The sequence below is a fragment of the Asparagus officinalis genome, chromosome 8, assembly GCF_001876935.1.
Source record: "Asparagus officinalis chromosome 8, Aspof.V1, whole genome shotgun sequence".
NCBI classification, from domain to species: Eukaryota; Viridiplantae; Streptophyta; class Magnoliopsida; order Asparagales; family Asparagaceae; genus Asparagus; species Asparagus officinalis.
Genome location: NC_033801.1, coordinates 21,146,124 through 21,157,109, shown reverse-complemented (window position 1 = coordinate 21,157,109; position 10,986 = coordinate 21,146,124). Strand labels below are relative to the sequence as shown.

The window sequence follows — 10,986 nt, the reverse complement described above, 5'->3', positions numbered from 1 at the left end:
ATTAAATATTGGTATTTAATATGTTATTATATTATTATATAAGATATTTTATTTATTATATTTTTATATCATTTAATAAATATTACTAATATATTAAATTAGCTATAATATAGTTTAGTATAGTATAATATAATAAGCATGTTGATAATAATTCTATATTAATTATATTTAATATATTATGTTAGATATTATATTAACACATTCTCAAACTCAAAACCAAAACTTCTAACTTAAAACACTTAAAAGGTGTTTTGAAATAAGTGTTGTATTTTTTGTTTGAAGATGATTTAGCTCAAAAAACATCATGGTTTCCAAATACATGGTGTTTTATTTTTGACAAAAACATCATGGAAACAAGTAAAACACCACGGTATCCAAACGGAACCTTATATTTCTGCTCCGTCTCATCCCTAAAATGATCCATGATCTCTTTTTTGTTTCATTTATCCTCTCATACCGAATCTGACTATGGGCTCTGATCTGATCCCCATCTGTTACTTTGAATCTTGAATCCTACTTGATTAAAGAAGTTCTATACTTGTAGGGTGATCAGGTTCTTGTTTAAATTTCACAAATACTCCGGCTTCTTTGATTCTCATAGGGAGAAGAGAAGCTTCTGTTCTGAAAACTTCTCACTTCAAAAAGAAGCTTATCTCAAAAATGCAGATTGACTTCATCCTTGTCCTCTTTTCTATTCAAGGTCCGGGGAGAAAAACACAAATAAACAACCTGATTGGATCCTTACTGAACCAGCTTCACTCAACCGACTAATTTAATAAACTATAAAAACAGCCAGCCTTGCACGTAGGCAGGAATAATCAGGATGATACAAGGAGAATCAGGAGAAAGGACGCCCCTGGACCTAAAAAGAACAAACTTTGATCTTACCCCTGGACCTAAAAATTTAGAACAAACTTTGATATTACTGTTAATGGTTTTACAGGACGGTTTCCCAAACAATGTGAAATATGCAATAAAAAAATCAAACTTTTAATTTGGGTGAAAGGTAACCACTTACCCAATCATAGTTTTTAGAAAGAAATTCAGCAACAGTAGATTTATGTCTCGTCAAAAGCTCCTGCAATAGAAAAAACAGGACACTTTAGCACTAAAACTAATGACAAATGTGAATATAGACAATCAAAGCCAAAAAGACAGAACACAGAGTAGAACTATGTGCCACAGTAGCAACAATCGTATAACAAAGGGAAGCACTCAGGTAGTACAAAGCAAAAGCCATTATAATCATTATCAATGTCAAGGAGTCAGAAATTTGACCTTAAAAGTTGAAGAAGCATCCGATGCTATGTCAAAGTTTGGAATCTGTATGTAATCGAAAAACTTTTTCATGTTCTCAGACTCTAAAACATACCTGTAAAAGGGCAGAAAATTGGAAAATGTCTTTAAGAACTAAGTTCTGCATAATCCATCCACCCGGTGAACCTTTGAGCAACTTGAACATTATTTAATATTTGAATAAAGAATGACATTTATGAAGAATTTAAAACAAAAGCAGTCACTGATGATTAGCCAGAAAAAAGCATGTGATACACATCCTACTATGCAACTTTGCCACTCAATATTGAAGTTAATTACCATTTTGTAAACTTCCATTAAGCTGCTGATAAGAAATTTATATGGTGAAACATGTGCTCACCCTTATGTATAATGTTATTGGAGGTGCTCATTTTGTATATTACATGCACTAAGCAATAATAGAGCTTGATGGTGGCGTACATAAGATTAGCACGAAAGCTTATTTCATCAATTCGCATCAAATTAGTGCATCACACAAAAACTACTTTTCTGAAAAAAGGTAATTGTGCATCACAGAAAAACTACTATTCTAAGAAAAGGTACATGACTGTGTACTGTACACCAAATATCAGTGGCTACAAAATGATCAACCCTACTTCAGAGATTTAAAGGAACATACAAAACCATGGATAATATGATACGGTGCTAGAGGAAGGTAGGAGAAGAGACTATAAGTGGTTGATTAAGGGTCAGCTGATGGCTGAATAAAGAACCTCTAATGCGTATAACCATTCCTATAACTAGCAAATCCTTTTACATTTCGATTCACATAGGTTTTCTGAACAAAAAGTATGCCTCCTTTGGTGCTAATAAAATAACATTTACTTTTGGGAACAATTTACACCTTATTATAGTTTTCATATGTTCGTCCAAACTAAGTGCAATGCAACATAACTATTTTCACCGAAATGTATCAGTGCCAAGGTTGCATAGGTACAGGTATGGGACACGGCAAATTTGTAAAAATTAGGTACGGGGACATGGCTCATATATATATATATATATATATAATTAAAAATTAACAATTATATTAACTATAACAATTTTACTATGTTTAATTTCAAATTGAGAAATAAGCTCACTCCTTAAAATTATAACTATGTTATCGAAACGGGTGCTAAAAATAAACAAACTCAAACCCAAACCCTATTTAACTGAATCAAAACGGGTGCTTAAACCCAAACCCAAACTCTATTTAATTGAATCAAAACGGGTGCTTAAACCCTAACCCTAACCCTATTTAACTGAGAACCATAGATCTCATTTCTCTCCTTACACCGCCACGAGAATATCGTGTTATCGAAACCCTGTTCCCCTTCGAAGCTTCCCCAACCTCGTCGACGCTTCCCCGACCCTCGTCGAATCCTCCCCGACCCCGTCGAAGTTTCCCCGACCCTCGTCGACGCTTCCCCGACTTTGTCGAAGCTTTCCCGACCCTCGTCGACGCTTCCCCGACCTCATCTTCGATCTCCGTGCTTATTTTCTCCTGTGTCCCCTCCATTTGGGTGCGGAAACGAACCCAAACCGCACCCGACACAGGTACGACGCCAAAATTGTCGTGTCGGGGTACCACAGATCAGTGCATGCTCCACCTTTGTTCATGGTTTTCCGTACTTGCATGATTGCAAATACCAAGCTGGATCCTTGAAGATGTCATACTAATCCATGTACGAATTAATAATATTACTTGAAGAACGAACCCCTTTTCAGGATTGGAATATTTAGGCAAAACTAGCCAGCAGGCTGAAATATGGAAATGTCTTGCTTATCAGAACTTGGGTGGAAGGAAATATCTATCTGACACTAATGCAAGCAAGTTGTCTCCTAAAATGATCACATGATAGTTTATATCAAAGAAAGTTTAAACAACTATGGGTGGAAAGTAGTGACATACGGATGCATTTTGGCTTATTCCCTAAAGGAGACTTCTTTTCTTGCATGGGAGGTTAAGCAAAATCCTCCTATCAAACAAGGGACTAGCTCCTCGCGAATGAAAAAAAAAGTGACACCAACAATTAGTGGACACGAGGACATAAGTATCGTGCTTCCAAACAAACGAAAGGTGTCAGATGGAATTCCGCATACGACGACTATAGTTGTAATTATGACTCTTAAAAAATTTTACTATACGACTATATAAAAACACTGTAAGGGTAGTGAAAATTGTGGAGGGCATCCATTCATATTGTATTCGAGGGTATAATTGTAATTTTATAGAAGATACTCTTCTCTTTCTTCTTTTGTCTAGAACTTCCTAAAGCATACCATTATAAAAATATATGAATATGCAATGATAAAGGTCAATTCTAAAAAAAAGGGATACAAATAAATGCAATAAAAACAATTAGAATTTCAATACATTGCAATGTAAATATTATCGGAAGTATATATCTAAATACTTAGGTTAAAAATAATATAATAATCTAAAGATGAAATATGAAAAGAGACTCTTATTGATGATATTATCTAGAAAAATTGCCTCATCACTCAAATTGAAATATATGTCATAGCCAATTTTGAACAAGGTACGATAGAATATCGCATATCAAATGAACAAATATCAGAAAAAGATCTTATAGAAGTCGATGATACTTTGGGGTATTAAAGTGAGCCTCTTATATAAAAATTAGAATAATGAAGTCTTAATGTCTGTTGCATGTGCCATAATACTAGTATGAAATACCTAACTTTAACAAGATAATCTAGAAAATAAATTAGTTTTAGTCAAAAGTGGTACAACATACTCCATTTTGTATATAAAATAGCAGTTTTCAAACCTACAAGTCCCGGACACGTTGTGCCCAGGTGTATTTGACACGCAAACCTTTTTGTTGAAGGTCCTACATATCATAGAGTAACGCTACTTATTTTAGAAAGCAGTATGACAATTTACAAAGTACTTCTCCCTCCTATCAATAATTACTATCTCAATCTCAATATGAATAATAAAACACTAACTAGCTGGATCTCACGGAATTCTTTTGAACACAAGGATCAAGCATGTAATGATATTTTTAGTCAAAAGATTACTTTGCTATACTTTGATGCCGAATGCACTCCCTCAACATAAAGCCATAATGCAATGCAATATCCATGTCTTCGTACCTGCACCCACACACAGGTATGCTAATCAAAGTCACATTATGCACAAACGAAAGAATCTCTCTATGAACAAGAAAGTGAGGAACAAGTAACACTAAAGAAAAAAAATACATGATATAACTAACCTACGAAACAAAAATAACATCTCAAAATGAAAAATAAATGACAGTGAAACAATGTGTTGCTTGATTCATGTCCTTGAACAAGGATTTTTCATTTATTTCTTTGCCCCCAAATTCTGATGCACTAACATATGATCCCAGCCCCTACTATGTCCACCTGAAATTCTGTTACACAAGTACCACAAGTGGAAGGTCAAAAGCACAAATCATCTATTTAATGGAGGCATATACGTGCTTACCTATGAGTATAAGACATAATCATATCCAGCATCACTTAAATTACTGAAATATGCAAAATATCCCATGCAGACACTTCATAATTGCATGAGGTCAAACTTATGAAAACTATAAGGGTATAACCATCTGTGATATGACTACTTGTAAATCATAACTGGGAGCCTGTCCTACCATAATCATAAATTGAATTGATATCACAAACAAATCCATGATACCTTGTAACGAGAAATTTAACAAAGCTTCAACGGGAATAAAATCTTGGCTAGAATTATTATATTTCTTGATGAGCTAATTTGTTTGAGATATAAAAAGAAGTCCATAAGGCAGATATTGAGTAAAATAAAACCTTGTAATGCAAATTGTAAAAGGCTAGAATTAATACAGGTTTAAATAAGATTATAAAACTCAACAGGAATTTCTTAAAATTACAACTTACCCGCATATCAAAATGTCCATAAGATCTTTATTCTTTTCCAAGTAATCAGATGCAATAAGCCGTGAATGAACTTGTTGCCTTTGCAAGTTTGCAACAATTTGAGTAGCATCTTTACAAGCCTGTGTAAATCCATTGAACCATGTTCAAAAGAGTCAACTGGGATAAAGATATCATCTACAATAGCTGGAACATTAATATTATACTAATAGATCTAATAAATAACATGGGTGATATAAATGGACAGCAACTGGAGCAATGAAAATACATTACCATCGAAGTCAGAGGTACATGACATTCAACTAGCTTGTGAGACTTACCTCCAAGCTCAATTTAGGTATGCATAAAATTAGCAGACGGAAAGTATTTTCTTTAAAGAACTCCTGAGTCAACTGCGTGCAGGCTTCGGCAACCGGTTCTAACTCGCCTTTCCCATAAAGAATGTCCTTCAGTTCACGGATGAGTTTACATAATTCTGCCATCTGGAAGAGGGTATGGTAGAATATAAGCAGAGACAATAAGTACATGTACAGGACAATAAAGATTTACCAAACTGTCTCCTATTCCTAGTCAAAAATACATAATGGAAGAGAAAGTTTAAATAAAGTAAGCCAAGCCACAGAAATTCCTACAGATCCTGGCAAAAGAAAAGAATATTCTAATTCCAAGAATTGGCTAATTTGGAGCATAATAAAGTGAATGCTCTTGGAATTGTACCACTATCTCATGACAAATACCTTTCCATAGCAAGACATGTGATAATGTCTTCCACAAAGTTAGGTTTCAGTATAGTGAAAAAACAAAATATTAGACTTGTAACCAGCATCCAAACAACTTCACTAGCAGAAACTGCTTGAGGGACATCCTAGAAGGAATCAACAGCCAGGGAAAAGAAGAACAAGCTTGCCTGAATAGATGAACAAAATTCTAGCCAAAAAATATGACAGATCATTGTGTGAGGACCTAGGCCTGCCCAAACAGGCCAACCAGGCCCGGCCCAGCAAACCGAGCCCGGGCTGGACAAACCCGGGGCCCGGACCCGGTTGGCCCGGGCGGGCCCAGGCCCGGTTGGCCCGGGCCTGGGCCCGAGTGGGCCAGGCACCGGGCCGGCCTGGATATTTTCTTTTTTTGTTAAAAAATTCAAGAGTAAATAACAATAAATTAAGTGAAATTTTGATAAAAAACAATCATATTATTAATCACTTGTAATTCTATAATTTACAAATATAAAAAATTATAGAAATTAAAATGATAAAAATAAATTTTTTATTAATAATCAGTTAATCACTAACAATTATAAATTTATTTTGAAATTTGTCACATCACAATAGATGAATACATCCCAACTAGGTTGGCACCTACTCATCTATATCACTATCATTTGCAACTCTTTCCAAAATAATTTATCATAAATTTTTAGCCAAAAATAAAAATTATAAACTAATGAATAATTTCTACTCTTTATCTCTATCTGCTATTCCCAACTAATTAATAAAAATTACATTATGCTTATTTAAGTACAGTTATACGATTTATTTATATAATATACTTTTATATATACAAGATGTAATATACTTATATATAATTATACTTATGCACTTATATATACTTATATAACTATAATTCTATAATATACATATATAAGTATACTTATAACTACATTATATATATTTATATTCTTATATCTTAGTATTTCTATAATATACATATATAAGTATACTTATAACTACATTATATATATTTATATTCTTATATCTTAGTATATATACCATGGTAAGAGTATATATATATATATATACAGCCATATATTATATATACAGATATTATATGTAAATATATTGTATATACTTATAAGTTATAACATGAGAGAGAGAGAGAATCACATAAATATATATATTACTTATTTATAATTACGTATTATATAGTTATATATGTATTTGTTACATACATTATTCTTATTTAAGCACAGTTATAAAGTTTACTTATATGATATACTTTTATATATACTAGATGTAATATACTTATATATAATTATACTTATGCACTTATATATACTTATATAACTGTAATTCTATAATATACACATATAAGTATACTTATAACTACATTATATATATTTATATTGTTATATCTTAGCATCTATACCATGCTAAGAGTGTGTGTGTGTGTGTGTGTGTATAGAGCTATATATTATATATACATATATTATATGTAAATATATTGTATATACTTATAAGTTATAACTTGAGAGAGAGAGAGAATCACATAAATATATATCATATATGTATTTACATACTTCCATTATGTTTATTTAAGTACAGTTATACAATTTACTTATATGATATACTTTTATATATACTAGATGCAATATACTTATATATAATTATACTTATGCACTTATATATACTTATATAACTGTAATTCTATAATGTACACATATATAAATATACTTATAACTACATTATATATTTATATGATTAACCATATCATAATATAATTACATATAAAAATATATAAAATATATATGAAAAATGGACACCCCTATGAGGACCTCATAATGCTATTTTCTATCTCTGTTCATCTCCGGACATGCTTAGATGAGCACGCCAAAAACTATGACAGAGCACTTGTAAGTGAGGGAAATTTCCACAGGCTTAGACTATTGATGTAAAGAATAAAACTTGGACTGCTTGATATTGACAAGCTAAAGTTTTAGTCATGCTAGTAAGGTGCTTAGCATATCAAGCGACATCCAGATGCAGATTACCACAGTGAAAGATAATCAGAACAGTGCAGGAAAATGAACATTTTCCTATTTCTCATCCTTATCCGTAAAAATATTAAAAAAAAACTCAGATCAACTGACCTTCCCGCAATTTACACAAGAATTAAGAACAGTAACTACAGAAAGCCCACAAAAAAGAACTAAAATCTCAATTTAAAACCATCAAGCAAGCCCTAACTATCATCACATATAAGAATGCCGATAAACAAAATAGTCCCACATCAAAGCAAAACAATTAATTTCATGACATAATCTTGCAATTCATTGAATTCACAGTTAGAAGCTAAAACTAAGATAACACAATGTTCAAAGCTATAATGTCAAAAGGGCAAATCGAGATAGCAACTATAAAGAGTAAACATGCTAAAAATCTCATGTAGAGGACTATTAATACCGAAAGAAAGTCCTTCTACCATCCCTCATCTCGCATTCCCAATTTCATCTTGCAATCAAATTTCCCAGCTTTAGAACCTAGAAGCTAAAATTTGAATAATGCATCACTTGTTTAGACGGATCAAGGTAACCACTTTGAGAAGGATATATCCAAAAAAAAGCCACATTTAGAAAATACGAAATACTTCCGCCACTCAACTCACATTCCCAAAACCTAAATTTCAAACTCCCGATCAAAACCTAATCTTCGCCCATCAACCAATCAAAAGCACCGAAATCCAAACAAATTCAAACCAACAGCGAACGAACCTTCTCTTCTCGCTTGCTCTCCCTCGAACTCGACGCCGACGAGGCCGCCGCCGGCGGGCGATCGAAGTAGATCAGCAGATCCCTCGTCTGCCTCACGATCTCCGCCGGCGTCCGAGGCTTGGACTTGAAGAGCCCCTTCATCTTCTCTTTTTCTCGATCCTTCACACGAGGCCAAGGAGCAGCCCGAGCCCTACGGTTTCGGCCGGCGGCCTCTGCTCGCCTGAGAATTTGGTTCGCGCGCTCTGATGATGACGATGCGCGATGTGACGGGAAACGAGCGCCGGAGATTTTTAGCAGGGAGAGACTTCACGGTGGGTACCGTTTTTAAGCCCAGGGAGAGACTACGGTTAATAGTAGTTTTGTTTAGGGGCAGTTAGGTTCGCTGCAAAAAAAAATTGCAGCAGAAGTTGCATGCAAGATTGTTGTAATTTTGATGTTTGGGTGTTTTGTAGGTAATGGATTTCTAAATGTAAATTTTTATCATTTTTTTATTTGGATTTAAAAGGAATTTTCTTTATGAGGTGGAATTATTTTAAAAATTTTAATTCTATTTTTTTTTAAGCATGTAGTTTTTCCTTCCATCGGATTGGTCATAGCATTTATTGCAAGTTTTATCTACAAAAAATTCAAGTCCATTTACATTTTCTAACTACAATGATGTAAATCAAACAAGATAGTTAGAGCATCTCCAACAGCTTCCCCATCTTCTTGAAATACTCAATTTTGGGGAATATAGAGCTTTTTTTTGGTCCAACAGATTCTCCATCTCATTCCCTAAAATAGGGAAGGAGGAGAAAAAATAAGGAGCTTTGCTACAGGGACCCAAAATATGGACCAATAGAGGGGACAAGTGAGGTGTCCCCCTCCTATTGGATAATGAGTTTGCCATCATTAATGACGGTCAACTCATTATCCAATAGAAGGGGGACACTTCACTTGTCCCCCTATTAGTCCCATATTTTGGGTCCTTAAAGAATTTTTCAAAAATAAGGAGCCTTCCCCAAATCTGCAGCATTCTCCAAATTTTTGAGGAGAGCTTTATTATTGTAATAAATGCGATTTTTTAAAATGGGGAAGCTGTTGGAGTTTGAGCAAAAATAATTTGGAGAATATGACTTTTGTTTCTCCATTTTGGAGAAAATTTTGGGGAAGCTGTTGGAGATGCTTATAGATCTATAGATCTAGATGCTTTATTTGCATTCACAACTTCATCTCCATCTAACCAAATACCCATTTAAATAGTGCACGCGACGGGATTTGCACGCGGGCGAAATTATTTTATTTTCCTGAGTACTTTTTAACGAACGGGAAAATGATATCAATTTCTAGACTATACATAATGGTCAATCTCGTGTAATTAGCAAGCCTCATTACCTTTTCAAGGAGAGGGCTAATAAAGCATAAGGTTGACCCACTTAATCTATTATGGTATTTGTCAAAAATTGTGAAGGAATATAATATATAGGGTTACTAATCCCGCATGATTAGTGACATTTACTAATTACACAAGATTGACAATTACATATAATCTCGAAAATGCAGTTTTGTTTAAAAAAAATAGCCCAATTTGTTGCCTCGTCCATTAGCGTCCTCTAAACCTAGTAATTTGATTATGATCTCAGGTAAAGTGCAAATTTTTTCTGATTACTTTGAATCCAATTATGCTTGTTTATACTTATTTTGACAGTGGAAACATTTGGTTTAGTTTAATTTTGGGCTATGGTGTATTTGATTAGGGTGTATATACACATACTTTGGTCAGAGATTCATTTAAGCTAGGTTTGAATATTGATTAATTATATGATGTGAAAAGGTGTTACTAAGTACATATCATATCATATTATACTCCCTTTATGAATAAGATAAAATCTTTGAACATTTATGAATTTAGTTGTTGATTAACACAGAAAAATAAACACATACATATCATATCATATTATACTCCCTTTAAAAAATTTAGTTGTTGATTAACACAGAAAAATAAACACATACATATCATATCATATTATACTCCCTTTAAAAACACGAGTCTAATTTACTTAATATAATTATGATTTTATCTTATTTTGTATAATAGTATTTGGTTTTATTATGATATGTATTTTTGTCTATCGAAAGATTTTCCGAACTCGTGCATTTAAAGGGAGTATGATGTATTTGATTAGGGGGTATATACACATACTTTGGTCAGAGATGCATTTAAGCTAGGTTTGAATATTGATTAATTATATGATGTGAAAAGGTGTTACTAAGTACATATCATATCATATCATATTATACTCCCTTTA

The 10,986-nt window shown here is 33.2% G+C and overlaps 1 protein-coding gene across 1 annotated transcript in view; it reads right to left on the bottom strand.

Annotated features, from left to right (window-relative positions):
* Positions 1-9,047, bottom strand: part of LOC109822165 (putative MO25-like protein At5g47540) — a 23,821-nt gene extending 14,774 nt beyond the window's left edge. Inside the window, exons 1-6 of the mRNA XM_020388325.1 lie at positions 8,699-9,047; positions 5,532-5,693; positions 5,215-5,333; positions 4,348-4,422; positions 1,279-1,372; positions 1,019-1,078 (exon numbers count right to left, since the gene is read on the bottom strand). Coding sequence (XP_020243914.1) covers positions 1,019-1,078; positions 1,279-1,372; positions 4,348-4,422; positions 5,215-5,333; positions 5,532-5,693; positions 8,699-8,839 — 651 coding nt within the window. The 5' untranslated portion in view covers positions 8,840-9,047. The remainder of the gene's footprint in view (positions 1-1,018; positions 1,079-1,278; positions 1,373-4,347; positions 4,423-5,214; positions 5,334-5,531; positions 5,694-8,698) is intronic.